We start from the raw sequence: 17,918 nt of genomic DNA on the forward strand, positions 1-17,918 counted from the left end.
CTATTTAACATCAGCTCCTGATGCTTCGCATTAATGTCATTCCAAGAATGATTAATGATTGAGTTACTTATGTTAGTGAATCCTAAACTCATTTGTGTAGTGCTAAGTCTCTTAGAGTGTAAAGTGTGATCTTGTTTTTAAGAACAGGAATCACTGAAAATTTTAGATTCAGAGAAAATGCCTTTTAATTTCTGGAAATAAAACCAAGATGAGGGCTTCCCTGGTGGCGTAGTGGTTGAGAATCTGCCTGCCAATGCAGGGGGCACGGGTTCGAGCCCTGGTCTGGGAAGATCCCACATGCCGCGGAGCAACTGGGCCCGTGAGCCACAACTACTGAGCCTGCGCGTCTGGAGCCTGTGCTCCACGATGAGAGAGGCCGCGATAGTGAGTGGCCCCCACTTGCCACAACTAGAGAAAGCCCTCGCACAGAAACGAAGACCCAACACAGCCATAAATAAATAAATAAATAAATAAAATTTAAAAAAAAAAAAAAAACCAAGATGAAATATCTGATGCTGCTAACAATTTTCATCATTAGTTTGCAAAAATTTGTTGAATTCCCATGGAGCTTTGCTGCCTCTTAATTGGATGTGCCCCCTTCCTGTGTAATCATGATTAATTTTAAGCATCAGATAAGTTATATACATAAACTCAGAAATTCAAAAAGGAGCAAAAAGATTATTTCAGTGTTTTTAAAATTAATAAAAATTATATGAGGAAATCATTAATAGCCAGTATTTATGGACATTCACTCACTTTAAGAAAACAGATAAATATTTATTATTTACATATCTAAATATTCCTTTTTTTTAAAAGTAGGTAATGTAACTTCTGATTTTGTAAGTTCTTTAGAAGGCATTATGCTATAATAACTTCAAATAAAATTCAAGAGCGTGTAAATAAATATAATACTCTTTCCTGCATATTCCTGTCTATCCTCCAATTTTTCCAGGTAATTCCTATTTGTCCATCAGGTGTCAATTTAGATGCTACCTACTCCCTGAAAACTTACCAGACAGCCTTGTATTGGGTACCCATCTGTGTGCTTGCCTAGTTTACTATAATTACCTGTAATATAAGTGTTATCAAAACTTATTCAGGATTACTTGGCTGTAAGCTCCTTGAGGACATACACACATTTTGTCTGCCGCACCTGTCAGATAGAATGTCCCGAATAAATGTGTCCACAGCACCTGGTTATAGCATGTGCTCAGTGAATGTCCACTGAATGGACCAGTGAATGACTGAATCATGTTGCTTTCTTTCAGCTCCATCTTCAAAGGCTCTGCTGTGTGTGTGTATAGCATGGCCGACATCAGAGCAGTTTTTAATGGTCCATATGCGCATAAGGAAAGTGCAGATCATCGTTGGGTGCAGTATGATGGAAGAATTCCTTATCCCCGACCTGGTACAGTATGTATCCATACTTAATAATCCAAGTATTTTAAGTCCATATTCTCTTCCTAATCCTAGTATAATAAACTATGCTATTCACCACAGCAACATGCACTGTGGTTTTAAAATAACTGTTTATTTACAGTGATGTGTTAGTATGTCTGACCTTCACTGGAACTTAACATTTTTCGTTTGAGTAAGAATTTTAAATACTGCAGGAAACAATGGGCTATATCGTAAGGAGCAGACTACTCTGAGAATATAGTGTTTATCCTCAACGTGTCTATAGAATCGTCAAAATGAGTTAGTATCTAGAATGACAAATATTCCAAGTTAGAAGGAAATGCTAATAAGTATTTATTCATCACATACAGCTCTGCATGTAGTTAAGAGTCGTCTAGTCCCCACTTCTACCTTAAAAAGACGACATCAGTTATAATCGTTCATTTAAATGATCTGTTCTCTTGTTCCGCGTTTATCTTTTCTTTATTATGCTGCCCCTTGGAATTATATGCATATTTTAGATGTGGGAAAGACATAGAAAGCTCTGAGTCCAAAATTCTATTCAGATAGCATAAATCATGTTTAGAGCAGAAATGAAACAGGTAAGAAGAAATGTGTTTTAGAGTTTCGGCATCTGTTTTGAAAAAAACTTTGCAATTTAAAATCTGTATGTGCATTATAAATGGAAGGCTTTTGTTCTGTTGATGTGATTAAAACAGTTTGTTATTTAAATATTTTAGAATTAGTTAATTGGCCTAATATAAAGGTAAAAATGCCTCTTTTAAAAAATTAGGATTCATTATGAATATTTCTACCAAGAGCTCAAAATAGTCATCAAAATCCCAGAAAAAATCATTGATGTAACCCATCTAATTCTACTGAGTTTTATCTTATGTTTGTTCTTGAAGAGAAAACAGCTGGTAGCCAGGCTTTCTGAATTCTCTTTTCATCTTGCTGTTACGTAACCTAATTAAATTGGGGAACCACACTTTACAACCATGTCTATTTTCCCTTTTGTAATTCCTCAGTATGTTTCAGGGATGTTTCTGAACTGATTATGGGATAATCTCAACTTTGGTGGAAAAAACTTTCTGCAAGTAATATTATGATTTTCAATATTCACTTTTTAATTTTCTTTGAACATCAAAGCTGTCCTTGCTTGTTCTGTTATTTTTTTAAACAGTAACATAGGGTGTAGGTACTCTTCTAAAGGCTTTATAAATCTTAATGTAATCTTTATAATGACTCTATAAAGCAAATGCTATTATTATTAATGCCATTTTACAGATGAGCTATCTCAGGCACAGGTAAGTGCAGTAACTTGCCCATGGTCACGAAGCTAGTGAGTGATGCAACTGAGTTTTAAACCCAGGTATCTTGTTGGTAGAGTCCAAGCTCTGAGTCCTTGTACTTTGACACTACATTAAAAACTTTTTATGTTGAATTATATCTATTTTTCCCTTCCATGGAAGATCTTTTACTGAATATACATAGTATATATAATGATTATATATGTGAAGGTTGTTTGAGGTTTTTTTGTTTGTTTTTTGTTTTTTGTTTGAGGAGGATGGTAAAATTTCAGAGGGCTCTCTAGCTGGGGAAATTTTACCATACTAGGATTCTGGGGTTAAATGTCAGAGACTGTCATACTCTGAGTTGTTTCTACATATGTTTATTCTCAAAAATAAAGACTGTGACCATTCAGGCCATTAAAAACAAATCTTTAATTATCTGGATGTTACAGGAGAAAGAATTTGGGACTGAAATTACCCACATTCATTACAGAAAATTATTTCCCTACCTATACACAGCAGTTGATTCTTATAATACTAGGAAGTTGATTATCAAAATGACCACCTGCCGATACATCCAGATGGCATCTGGCAGTGTAGGCTGGAGGTGCTGCAGAGGTGGCAGCTGTCACCACTTCCCTGCTCCTCCCTGAGAGACCTGTGAATGTCATGGGAGCCTAAAGGCAACTCGCACCTTACATGACTCTGCTCAGAAGCACACGGGCACTTCTCTGATATGTGACCCCCGAATAGTAAAACATACATGTCAGTGAGGAGGGTTTTCATCATTGAGGAAAGAAGCACCTCCTTACGTTAAACAGAGCAACCTTTGCTGTTGGAGTACTCAAAATACAAAGTGTTTACACTGTAGATATTTTCTTGAAGAGTTCAGAATTATCTAGGGAATAAGTTGTATCCAAACTACCAAAAATACTTTTTTTCTTTTTAATAATTTAGATAAAAGGAAAAATATCATCAGGCATAAGGAAGTGCTGTTTAACAAATTTATTCTTTTATCCCTTCTAAACATCATTATTTTCCTATGCTTTTGTAAATGTGTAAACACATTCGCATCTGAAGCTAAGCTTTGAGAATTATGCCTCGTAACTAATCTTTAATCCGTAGCCCATACTCGGGCCACTGTTGGTAACTGAGACAGAAAGACAAAGTCTCCCTTAGGAAGACTCTGTTAGAACACTCTCTTTGATCAGGTACATTATGTTCTTTTATAGAATCTGGGGAAAGAAAAATATATCCTAGTTACTGTCAGGGATTATTTATTTATTTTTTTTTTTAAACTTTGGGTTTATTTATTTATTTATGGCTGTGTTGGGTCTTCGTTTCTGTGCGAGGGCTTTCTCCAGTTGCGGCAAGTGGGGGCCACTCTTCATCGCGGTGCGCGGGCCTCTCACTATCGCGGCCTCTCTTGTTGCGGAGCACAGGCTCCAGACGCGCAGGCTCAGTAATTGTGGCTCACGGGCCTAGTTGCTCCGCGGCATGTGGGATCTTCCCAGACCAGGGCTCGAACCCGTGGCCCCTGCATTGGCAGGCAGATTCTCAACCACTGTGCCACCAGGAAAGCCCTGCCAGGGATTATTTATCTTGCTTTATAGTTTCACTTAAAAGCGGCATTCTTTCTTGTTCTGAACTAAACTCAGATTGTGTCTACACTGGTTTTAGATGCGGAGCAACCAGATAAGCCAGTTAAAAAAAATTTATTTATGTAAAATAATATTACTGAGATATTTAAATTTTTTTTTATTTACCATCTTTTTCCAATTGATTCTCTGTAAGAATAGTGATAACCACTCCCCCTGAAAGGTTTGCAAGAGTATCGAGAAAGCTACCGTAACTAAAGGGTATCAGTTATTTCGAAGTAACTAGCTACTTTTGTACTCTCTTTGAAATCTGTGACCACGTTTGAAAATGTCTAAAATCGTATGTAAATTTGTAACCTTTTGCTTCCTTAATTCTTTATTTATGTTTTCAGTGATATCTTACCTTTTAGTTGCATACAATGATTAGTCAGATTTTCCACATTATATTTTATATTTGGAGGGCTGGTGCTGAAGTTAGGAATATCATCTATCTGATATGAAAATCTGCTACACAAATAAGCTTTTCATAAACTAAGGTTACCATTTAAATAACTCTGTCATTTAATCATTGAAATTATATTTCATAGTGTATCAAGTAATGACTCTTGTTAAGTTTGAGAATCTAAGAACCCGAATGGATGAGAGACACTGCATAATTCACTCTCATTTTACAGAGGAGGAAACTTATGCCCAGAATAATAATTTTCTCAATATCATATCACCAAACACGGCAGAGTGAATAGGGATGTCGAAGTTTTCTGAGCAGTCTTTTTTCCTTTATTCTTTGATATTCTCTAATACTCACCTATCCCCTAAATTCACCTGATTAATATGCTACTGAATGCTCTACCTAAAATTAACTGCATTTATTTTTATATATTCTCCTGACATACTTGCGCATTTGTTTTTTTTTTAAGCAGCCTAATTGTAGTAATTTTTGTTTAAGTGAAGCTATGAGTCTTATTTTCTACAAGCCTCCAGCTCAGAAATTTTAGTCAAAAACCATTATTGAACCCATCTTATGATCCAGACACAGTAATAAGGGCTCATGTTATCCGTACATTCTTACAGACAACTTAATGGTGTAGATATTATTATCCCAATTTTATGGATAAGAAAAAGCCCAATGAACCTAAATGTCCATCAACAGATGAATGGATATAGAAGATGTGGGATTTATATTATATGTATAGTGGAATATTACTTAGCCATAAAAAATGAAATAAGGCCATTTGCAGCAACATGGATGGACCTAGAGATTATAATCCTAAGTGAAGTAAATCAGAGAAAGACAAATATCATATGATAACACTTGCATGTGGAATCTAAAAAAATGATACAAATGAACTTAATTACAAAACAGAAATAGACTCACAGGCATAGAAAACAAATTTATAGTTACCAAAAGGGAAAGAGGGGGGAGGGATAAATTAGGAGTTTGGATTAACATATACACACTACTATATATAAAATAGATAAACAATAAGGTACTACTGTATAGCATACGGAACTATATTCAATATCTTGTAATAACCTATAATGGATTCTGAAAAAAGAATATATATATATGAATATAAATGAATCTCTTTGCTGTACACCGGAAACAAACACAACATTGTAAATTAACTATTCTTCAATTTAAAAAAATAAATAGAAAAAGCCAATGAGGGTAAGCACATGCTCATGGTCTCATAGTTTTTAAAGTGGTGAGACTAGGATTAAATTTAGAGCCATGTAACTCCAAATCAAATGCCATTAACCCCCATGCTATTCTGCCTTCAAAGTGATAAAATCAAACAACCAAACAGAACCTTACATTGTTTCTCCAGAGATCAGTCTGTTCTCTACAAAAATAATAGTGAAGTGTTGAAGCCTTATTGCACTTGTCATTTCTTTTATTGTAATTCAGGGGAACACATCTTACTTTAATCAAAGCATTGCTGAATAATTTGCTTTCTATGAAATGTCAGAATCTTTAAAAGTCACTTTCCACTTATGTTAAAAATTTTAAATAGATTATTTTAAAAACCACCTTTGCACTTACATTTTCTCATCCATGTTGCTATTAAGGTTGAATTCTAAGTTGTTCTCCCAGCAGTGCCTTCTGTTGACATTATCACTCCAGTAAATAAACATTAGAACTTTCTGTGTGCCATAGCTACTTAATTTTTTTAGTTTGACAGACCTCTGTACTTCCTGTGATAAAAAGTCAAACCTAAACTCCTAGCCTTACAATGATATCACTACTCTACAATGTTAATAAGCCTGGAAATTCAAGAATGCACAAGATTCACTTACAGAATTCCTTCACTTCAAGTGATTCTTCTGCCCTCTGGTGTCCAAACAGAGTCTCTGAACAAATTATATTTCGTTCAGATGGGCCTTACTGAACTGCTGGGTCTCGGTAATAAGTTCCAAGTGAAATGCAGTATGGAAGAATCTACCATACAATGAGTGATAACAGGTCAGATAGAGAAACCAAACTGAGATCAGGCAAAAAAATCTAGGGAAGATTTGTAGAGGCAGAAGATTTTATTTTTGACATTTGATTTATTATTAAAAATTTACTCTGTAGTTTCATTCTGTGTTGATAAGGAGTTTTTATGATTTATGCATAAATGTAAATATTAATACATGTTTACTTGAAAGTGAGCTTCAGTTTTTAAACTATTCTCTTATCAGAAAGGTGAGAAGAAAGGACTTTTTGAAAAAAATTTATTGTGGTAAGGACACTTATCGTGAGATTTACTGTCTATCCCTTATTATCTACAGGCTATAATGTTGTATAGCAGCTCTCTAGAACTTACCCAGTGTAACTGAAATTTTATACCCACTGATTGATGACTTCCCATTTTCCACTCCCCCAAGCCCCTGGCAACCACAGTTCTATTTTCTGCTTCTATGAGTTTGACTATGTTTTATATATATACGTAAGTGGAATTAAGCAGTTTTTGTCCTTCATGGCTGACTTATTTTACTTAGTGTATTGTCCTCTGGGTTTAACTATGTTGTCACAAGTGGTAGGGTTTCCTTTCTTTCAAGACTGAATAATATTCCACTATATGTATAGACACTTTTTAAACATCAGTCAGTGAACATTTAGGTTGTTTCCACATATGGTATGAAGGGTTGTCAAAAAATTAAAAAGTAGAATTACCATGTGATCCAGCAATCCTACTTCTGGATATCTGTCCAAATGGATTGAAATTGGGATCTTGAAGAGAGATTAGCACTCCCATGTTCATTTGCAGCACTATTCACAATGGCCAAAATGTGCAGTTTTTGAAGTTAAAACATTAAAGAAATGTATGTTTCACTGCTCCTGAATCATTTTCCCATAGTTTTTAAACAATTTCTAAACCTCTAATTTTGTAAAAATAACAATTCATTTTTAAATTCCATTTCCTCCCAAATAGTTACTGCTTTTACTGTTAAATGTGTCACCTTTACTTTTAAAGATCAAAACTTACACATGAATTTCCCAACTAAGCCTTCATTTTTTGGTAGGGAGCAAAAAGAGGTAGTTATCGGTACTGCTTTTTAATTTCATAACTTGTTTTTACTATGTATATACTGGTGAATGATAAATACATTAAAATTCCCATTAATAGCTTAAACAACAGCAAAAACATTATTTTTGTGTGTATAGGTATTAGAAAGAGGTGATGCAAATGGTGACTGAGAATACCTGAGAATGGTGGCTCTGAGAATTCCTTGGTTCAAACATTTGAAGCAAAGCCATAGTTCAAGGAACACCATGATACGGTGAAAAGCATCCTTGACTGTATACTAAAGATGTGATCTCTTACCCCAGCTCTGCCTCTTACACTGTCTGACACTGGACACATTGAATACATATGCTCATTTTCAGCTAGAACTTCCTAATTGTTTTTGTTGTTGTTGCTTTTCTTTTGTTTCCTGTTAAGTCACATAAACTACCAAAACCACTAAGCTAGCCTCCTTCTTCATGTTTATTGACCTTCTATGATGTATATCTGAGTATAGATAATATGCTCTTGTCCTTTTAGTGAGAAAAAGAGAAAAATACTGGAATGTCCTGTGAAAACTAAGAGTTGTTTAATCTCAAGTAATCCCTGAAAAAACATCTCCCCTCTCCAATTCTATTTTAGGAACTCAGATCTTTAGAAAAAATTAAAATCCTTTTTCTGAAGTCACATTCATATATTAATCAGATCCTTGATTTAACTGACCCACTACAAAGACAATGTTAAGTGATTTTTCAGCTACCATTATATGTAAAGTAATGAAATCTCGTCCTTTCTATAACATTTCAAGTCTTCGTCTAAACAAGAAGCCCCACCATGTACAATTCCTCACATGGGTTTTTCCTCTAGAGTAAATGAAAAATAAAGGTAAATATATTCCCCTCTTTGCAATAGAGGCTTTATGGTCCCTTCTCTGCTCTGAGATAAAATCTCCCAAACTGTGATGTGGATGAGGTTATGTCTAACAGTCCTTATTTATTTCCCACCAAATTATTAAACTTTCTAACACGTAAAAGACAGTTAAAAATATCACAAAATTCTTTTCCAGGGCCACTGGAAACTTCATCCTACCAAAAATTCTGTCATGGACCAGCTGTGGGTCCTGGCATATCCACCTGTTCCAGAAAAGCGTTTTTTCCTCTGACATATCTAAGCATCACAGCCTTCATTGAGATTGACTTATGATTTTGCTACAAAAAAAGAGCAAATCCTGGAGATACTTTATCGTATCATAGGATAATAATACATAATGACAATAACTCAATTCTTATAGCAGACTGGACATATGCAATGGTACTTCACTTCAAACTAGAATGACTGCTGAGAAATTCCAACTTTTACCTTGGCCCAGGTCCTCAACAGCAGGGGTTTGAAATAAAACATGAAATTCATGAGTTCCAAAACTCTTCGGACACCCTGTTTTCTCTTCCTGATCTACCTAAAATATTTGGCTTGAGCAATGACATATTCCTGTAACACACTTTTTACAGAGCTGATGATTCTTAGAACTGTATGTCTTCATGAATCCCCTAAATTAGATCTGAGTTGTAACCTAGACTGGCCCCATTAAGTAAGGATTTTCTTGATTATATTTCTAGAAAAAAAGACGTCTTAAGATTGATTCAAAGATAAGGGTGCAAAAAGAAAGAGAGTCCAAAAGTCGTATCCTAAACTTCCTTTTGATTTGTATAGTGTTAGACTGTGAGAGATCCAAATGGGATGGAAAAAAATAATGGAAGAATTCCCTCACAGTGTCACACTGTCTTCTTATTTATGCATCTGAAGAATATGTCTAAAATTTCATCGGTGTTTCTTTTGTTTCAACTAAAAGTTCCTAATTAATTTAAAGCATATGGAAATCTTTGGGAAAATCTCATTTTACATGTTACTAGCTCATAGATGCCTCTCTATCATATTAAATTCACGGGGTTTTTTTTCCCCCAACATTTGTTCACTGCATGGCTTTCCACTTATTGGATAGGATCTCTTTAATTCTAACCCTTCTAGGTTTTTCTTTTTCATTCTAGAAAGGAGAAGCAGAGGCAAGACTAGAATCTGGGCCTCCTGACTCCAGGTTCCTAAGGGTGTATGACAAAACATCTCTACCACTTTCCTTTAACTGTATATAGGCTGTGTTTCTCTGAAATGGTGAAAGGCAGCTGATTCAGATAACAAATCAGTCTCTTCAACTGGCTTTCAGCTTTCTTTTCCATAGGGCCAACATTCGCTTTTCAAATGAGGTTCTCCAAATCCCAGGCTACTTACTCCATTCAATCATGTTTTCATTTTTCTGGTATAGAAATTCTTCTAAAAAAAAAAGAGAAGCTTCAAAAAAAGATAGATTTACCTGTATATTTATATCTCCGGCCCTTCTATCTCATATTGAATATAGCATCTGTCTTTGCCCATATATGTTATAAACTGACTCTTAGAGGAATAAGTAGGGGGATAGGATGGCACCTATTAAATTTGCATGTTTTACTTTATACGTAAAAATGAGACTTCTTTACACATTTAGCTTATTTTTCCCATTTTGCTAAAAATGAAAGCCCGGTTCAGTTGTTCCTCGTGCCATGTCTTCCCTCGCACTGATCATCCCTCTGATTCGTTTAAAATGAAACTGCAACCTGTAGAGAATAGCCCGAAGCAGCAGGGGGAGAAAACGTGTAACAGCTGTGTGGGGCCTTGCCAAGGGGCAAAGTTCTCTCATTGGATAAAACCCATTTTTCTCCTCTTATCCATTGCTTCCCACTGCACGACTGAAGGCCCTCTGCAAACACGCAGACGTGCCAAGCATAACATGATCACACCTAGTCAGGGTGGCAGCCAGCCCTGGGAGATAGGCACGCAACCAGGGCTTATTGCCGCTGGGTTTACCCTTTCATCTCAGAGCTGCCTAGGCAGGTCCTTTTCTCTTCTGCTCTTGTGCTGGTATTGTTTCCAGCAAGATACAGACATTTTAGAGTTTTGGTAATAGCTTGCTCTTTTTTTTTTCTCCTTCATATTTTAAACTGTCTTAGAGTTTTTTGAAACAGTAGGTGGAGACACAGGTAAGTTCCCTGATTTATTTCTTACAGTCACAGGAGATAAAGTGATGGAAGTCAGACAAATGTTAGAAAGCTGGAAGCAGAAATAAATTGCCCTCTACAGTATATTCAGATGGACTGACTCAGCAGGTAGAACTTAAAGTACACACATAAAGAGAAAAATTCATTAGATTTTTAATACCTGTGATGTATAGCTGCAATAGGAAAGTTTTCTAGGATTTGTGTAAGGAAAATAATTGAATATGGTTATTTAGATGTAGCATTTCCCCACGCTTTCTCTTTTTCCTTTATGTAATTTTTCTCTCCTACTTTCCATTTACCTGCATAAGATACTTGGCATCCCAAGTTATTTTTAGATCTGTGTGAGATGCAGCTATGATATCAAAGGAAAAATTCCACTGGTTTTTAATATTTGGTTCAAACTGTACTATCTTAAACCTCAGGGAGTATCTCTACCAAATCACTTTCATTTGTGAAAGCAGAGTGGAGACGCGGACCAGAGAGATCACACACAGCAACCTAGAGGATAAAGATCTTATCCAAACACTGGCAGCATGCCATGAGGAAAAGCTGCCATATGAAAAAAAAAAACATTTTCAAAGATCATTTTATAATAGTCAATAGAAGCCAGGTTTCCCTTCTCTTCTTTTTTTGTTAGATTTTATTACACTTAAACTTCTTTGTCAGAGGTGAACAATGAGGAAAATTATCATGTTTGTTTCTTTGATGAATGTTCCTAGCTTCATTCACCTATCCTTTCTCACATTAAAATTTCTTATGGTTTGAAAATTTGATATAAAAAACTGACTTGAATGGCACGATGTTATTTCCTTTGAAATATTGGCTACTGCATGATTATATCTACAAAGTCAAAAGAGATGTTTTTCTTAAGTTCGAGGGCTGTTTCAAAAATGTAATGCAGGCAGAAATCTTGCATTTGCTTTGATTTTAATAATAGGCCCACCAGATAGTACCACAGGCATTATAAGCTATAAGCCCACTATGAATGGCCTTTGACTGAGTCTCAAACACACAGCCTGTAATTGGGCAAGAGCTTTGTATCATTTGAGCTCCGTATCCATTTTGAGTTACAGCTTAATCTACTTAATATAGGGTTCCTTGCATTACTGAGTTGACAGATTTCACTTGGCTGAAAGCAAAGTGCTAGAAACAATGACTGAAGATACAGACTTAGATCTTTAGACCAACATCCAGCTAGGAATATGATCAGTAAGTACCAAACGGCTAACATTCTAGGACATTTCCAACCTTTTTGGTGCAGACCTGGGACAAGTCAATAAAACTGATCAAAAAAAGATCAGTTTCTTTTCACATGCAAAGATTCTTATGAAAGATAAATATATTCTCAAGCTATTTATAGAAAATTATTAACAGATTCTTTTTAAAAGTATAACTTCTTTGCTATTTCTTGTAATTTAGTGAGCTATTATGATTTTACTGCTGTAAATTTGAGGTCAGGGTCATTTACTGTGACTAACTCCAGTATCTTTAGTTCCTTAAGAATGACGCTCGTGAATGCTTTGAGAAGTACAATTTCGAGCCTTGACAAGATTCTAATTAGTGTTGGGTATAAGTGGCTCAGTTCAGTGGAGATTATGTTTCAACTTGTCTAAAAACTAAAACAGGGAGAAAGCAGCACTTTCTTATAAACTTTACTTAATTTAACTCATTTTCTTTTCTATGCCTGCATCATACAGCTAAACTTTTCCATTCCAGAAGAATGTATTAGCCAGTTAAGAATTCAAATGTGGTAACAGCACTGTTCTCGCTGAGATAACTTACTCAATTACAATATAATAAAATCATAAAATAGATTTAGTACGTGGGAGGGGAGATATTTGAAGTAATATTTTGAAGGGATTTATGAAGTAATTCCCTTTTCATGTTTTTGGATAGAGGCACATTGAATTCATACCAGTGTGAATTTTTTACTTTTACCACCAGGGGGCAGGGTATGCTAACTATTGAATTAGTGGATGTCAAAAGGCGCACAAGAAGCGATTTTAAGACAGAAGTGAAAAATTCTCTGAGGGTTTCCCCACAGATCCTTTAGGGGAAGAGTTGTTGACTTGCTCACAGTAAATTTTCACACCAGTTATGAAAACCTAGATAATTATGATATCAAACTATTAAAGCTCTTTTACAAGTAACTTTATGACATGTTGATTTGTTCCATTTTATTAACAATCATGGTTTTAATTTAAAACTGAAATTTTACATTAATTAAAAGAAATTGAAAATAATAATGTTTATAGATCACTTTCTTAATTATTTCAACTCAAATTTCATGTACCTTTGTAAGAAAAGAGCTCACTTTGGAAACTTTAGAAAATACAGGTAAATGGATATAATTTAGAAATCTTTTTGGAGAAACATTGAGAAGCTTTAATAAGCATGATAATTTGTTTCATAAGGTTCTCTTTGATGATCATTAGCCATTCCATCTGCCTACAAGCAAAGGCAGTTGTCTTTTGAGATCTGAGGCTAATTCAAGAAGAGAATAGTTCAAAAGACAACAGAAATATCTAGCATGGGGGTTTTGTAATTGGTTTTCTGAAGTCATACTTCTTGGAAGAAAACATATGGATTGGAATTATCAATTTTTACTTGTGCTTATGCAACTGAAAAGTATTTCAAAAGCAAGAGCCCAACTGGACATTGATAAAAGATTTAAAATATGTGCACAGTTAATGTTTTATTGAGGTATCAATGACATACAACATTAGTTTCAGGTGTACAACATAATTCACTATTTGTATATATTGAAAAATGATCACAATAAGTCCACTTAACATCAGTCACCATACAGAATTACAATTTTTTTTTCTTGTGATGAGAACTTTTAAGATCTACTCTTAGCAACTTTCAAATACAGTGTTAGTAACTATAGCCACCATACTGTACATTACATCCTCAGGATTTATAACTGGAAATTTGTACCCTCTGACCCATTTTGCCCATCCTGCACCCTCTACATCTGGCAACCACCAATCTGTTCTCTGTATCTTTGAGGTCTTTTGTTTGATTCCACACATAAGTGAGATCATACAGTATTTGTCTTTCTCTGTCTGACTTACTTCACTTAGCATAATGCCCTCAAGGTCCATCCATGTTGCAAATAGTAAGATTTCATTTTTTGTGTGGCTGAATAATATTTCATTGTAATAATTAAGAATATTTTTGAAAGCAAAAACTGGATTTATATACACTCCAGGTAAGCCACATTTATTTACATCTGTCAATACATGTGATTTCATATTGATCCTGTTGACCACTCCTTTAATATTATCAATGATAAGCCTTAAAAACTTTATTAGATGTGAAAATTTCTCAGATGTGTGAACAATGCCTTTACTCCCCTCCTCATTTCTTTTCAGTGTCCAAGCAAAACCTATGATCCACTGATTAAATCCACCCGAGATTTTCCAGACGATGTCATCAGTTTCATAAAGCGGCACCCTGTGATGTATAAATCAGTATATCCAGTTGTGGGAGGACCAACATTCAAGCGCATCAATGTGGATTACAGACTGACACAGATTGTGGTGGATCACGTTGTTGCAGAAGATGGCCAGTACGATGTGATGTTTCTTGGAACAGGTATGCTAGAGCCAGGTTATGCCTTCTTTCAAATGAATTTTTCATTATTAGACAAACAAAACAAAAACTTCAGAAAAGTTTACCGGCCAAAATCAAAATGAGTAACTATTAGCTAATACCCAGTCAGTGTTTTTTTTAACTTGCATAACATGTGCTTTTGATCGACGATCATACATATCTCCCAGCCTCCATTAGTGTTATGTGAGATTTCAAAATATACTACTATATTACGACTGCAATGTGCCTGCTACAGATGAGGTGCTCAATACATATTTGTTGAATGACTATGGACTAAAACAAGTAGGTAAAGCAAAGCTTCTCTATTTTCAAACTTCACATTTCCCTTTCTCTACAGAGATATTTGATAATCTTACCCCAAAGGATCCCTTCACCCAGTTTTGAGAATCACTGACTTAGTTGGCTTATGGTGGTTTCAAAAAAGTTAATCATTAATTTGTAAAGAACTTAAAGTAGAAACTACTTGGTGATTATTTTTCCTGTCCTTGAATTTTGTGGATTAAGCATCACTTTTCATTATTAGAGCCCATTTTATTTATTTTTTTGACTGCCAACTCAGTAATTATAAAATGATTACCTTTTTTATCAAGGGAAAGAGATATTGCTTATTTGGTGCATCTCAAAAAAAAAAAAGTAATATCTAATAATGTCCTGTGAATTGTATTGGCAGTAAAGATAACATGTATCATTAAAACAAAAGCACTACATCCTAGATAATGTTATGTAATTTGATGGATCACGTATTGCATAAAAAAACAGAAATTTGATGAGTTTTTAAGAAATGGACATTTTTATTGAAATGTTTTTAGGACTATAAAACAATTTTAGAATAATTTTATTTTTTAAAATATATTGGTTTTACAAAAGTTAGGTTTATTAGGAAGTGTCTGTGTGACAGACTCAGAGGACTTTCAAGAACACCAGTTGTCAAACCTGATTATGTTGCAGATGGCAGTACCAAGGCCCAGGGAAAAAAAGTAATACTTTCAAGACTACAGAGATTACTACTGAAGTGTCAAAACATGAAATAATTAGTTTGTCATTAATTCTAATGAGCTTGCCCCTTAATTGCACTGCCCACCCAAAGCTCATTTCTAGTTCTTCAACATTTCAGGGTCAGAAAAGCCATTTAGCCACTAGGTGGTACTACCTAACTTTTACTTAGAAAATTATGAGGATACTAAGATAGATTGATTTTCAATTATGACATTCAGAAAATATATATTTAATATTTTTCAAAGATCCTAGAGTCATTTAAAAACAAATAATCCAGACTATTTTGTACAAATAGGATATTACCATACATGTTAACCTACTTCAACCTCTGTGCTCAGAAGTTTAAAAGCAACTATTTTAAATTTATTTTTATGTGTAAGTCAGTCTCTCCATTAATTTCCAAATGGGATTTTTTTCTAAAATGTTCTTTTGATCGTCTTTCTGTAATAACATGCCACCTTGTGGACTGCAATATATGATTAATCTTGTGATAATAGTTTAGTTCTTTTAAATTGAACTAAAATAATTTTAGACAAAATTTTATTTTCTAGCCCATTAATTATATTTCTGTAAGTAAAATACATTTTATGAGTGAGCTACTACTTCCCCCATGTAGATAGATTCAATGATTTCTCTTCCATTTGTTAAGATTATTAAAAATATATATATTTATCTTTCATGGTGAACTGGATAAGTACTGAATAAATATTTCTTACATTGAGAGAGAAAATTTGTTAATATATTTTAACCTTTTAAATTAAGTTCCAAAAATGTTGTTCCTCTTTTGTTACCCTTTCAACTAATTTTTAAAGGAGACATCTCTATTCCTTGTGTTAGGAATACACTCTGAATGTGTGTCTTTTAATATTTTCTTTATAAATGTGTTTTATGAGCCGAAAGCTATAGTATTTCAAAAGGGGAGAATCATATACATTAAGCTTCACTTCTCGCATCCTTTGTTTAACCTGATTGCTTGAAAGGCATTGAAAAAAAAATGAGGGGAGCCATGTGAAGGTTGCTAGGAAAATGCTTAACTAAACATTGAAGTAGAAACAACAGGATCATGGGTAATGTATTTTTTCAGACATTGGAACAGTCCTAAAAGTTGTCAGCATTTCAAAGGAGAAGTGGAAAATGGAAGAGGTAGTACTGGAGGAGTTACACATATTCAAGGTAAGACTTAGGCCAGAGTTCCGGGAGAAGCGACGGCGAACTTGAGCAGTTCTTATATAGGACATGTTCGTATCAGTACGTCACCACTCTTTCTGAAGAAGTCTTTGCAATTAGCTTCTTTATTTTTCTTTTCCTTAAGCGAAGGAAAAAGTTTTAAAAGCAACTAAGAATGGGACTCATTTTCCCCTGCAGAAATATCACTGAACTTGGGGCTCCTGGGTTGCCCCTCATGACTGAGTTCTCTAAGCGTATGTTCAGACAAATCGCCATGGTAGATGAAAGCCTAGGGTCTCTTTTACTATCCAGATGCTTTTCTACTTTATAAATTTTACTTTTCAATTTTTCTTCAGTTGAATTTAAGGAAACTGGAAGAGTGTATAAATCATGTGTTCCTGCATTTCTGTAAGGAATTTTTTTTTTAAAGTTGCTTGATAGTAAGTCTTTATGTGTGCTAAATTCCCCTCAACCACCAAAAGAGTTAGTAGATCTAAAATAATAGTTCTCCAGATTTGGGGAATGTCCTTAGACTTTTAACAGTAGTAAATTTGAATTGTGGCATTCTTTGTAGATCTTCAATGAAATTCAATTTAGAGTTATTTTCTAAAATGAAATTAGAAATAAAATTGCATTTCTTAGAAGAGCTTTTAAAAAATATGCTGTCTTTTATACCATTTTTGTTGAGACAGTTTATTAAAATAGACTGTTTCCATGTAAACTTCTATTGCCTTAAAAGAGAGTAGAGCTCTCTGCTTTGAGGGTCTCAAGTTAATTAACAGGCTGGGTTCCGCAGGATCCTGTTTACATTGTGATGATAATAGTGGTCCAGGAGTTAACAAGAACAAGACCTGCTCTCTGGAATCTACCAGAAACAAAGTCGTGGGTAGTTCCTGAGGGAAAAGCCAATGTCAAATATAAGTGTGAACCCAGAGGGCAAAAATAAAGCCCCCATAATACACAGAGGCACATTAGACTAAGTCTACTCAGCGGTTATTACTGACCAAGAGGAATTGTTTGGATTCCACTGTTAAGATTAAATAATGACCCTGTTCGCTTAATTCATAGAAAAAGTTATTGGATAGAACTTTCTCATTTAACATTTCTTTTCATTTTTTTCATATATTTTCTTAAAGTTTTAATATCTGCTTGTGTTTATTGCTTAGTAAATATTGGCTGATGAGAAATGAATAGTCATATATATAGAGAGAGAGACATAGACGATAGATAAAAAAATGTTTAAACATTCCATCCTTTTTAGTTTGGTAGCTTTTG

At 34.6% G+C, this 17,918-nt stretch overlaps 1 protein-coding gene across 2 annotated transcripts in view; it reads left to right on the plus strand.

The window, feature by feature from the left end:
* SEMA3D (semaphorin 3D) overlaps positions 1-17,918 on the plus strand; it is a 209,139-nt gene that overhangs the window by 165,446 nt on the left and 25,775 nt on the right. For both annotated transcript variants that reach the window (XM_036864311.1, XM_036864310.1), the window contains 3 exons: positions 1,269-1,413; positions 14,240-14,462; positions 16,561-16,649. In XM_036864311.1, coding sequence (XP_036720206.1) covers positions 1,269-1,413; positions 14,240-14,462; positions 16,561-16,649 — 457 coding nt within the window. The remainder of the gene's footprint in view (positions 1-1,268; positions 1,414-14,239; positions 14,463-16,560; positions 16,650-17,918) is intronic.

Source organism: Balaenoptera musculus, chromosome 9 (genome assembly GCF_009873245.2).
Source record: "Balaenoptera musculus isolate JJ_BM4_2016_0621 chromosome 9, mBalMus1.pri.v3, whole genome shotgun sequence".
Taxonomy (NCBI): domain Eukaryota; kingdom Metazoa; phylum Chordata; class Mammalia; order Artiodactyla; family Balaenopteridae; genus Balaenoptera; species Balaenoptera musculus.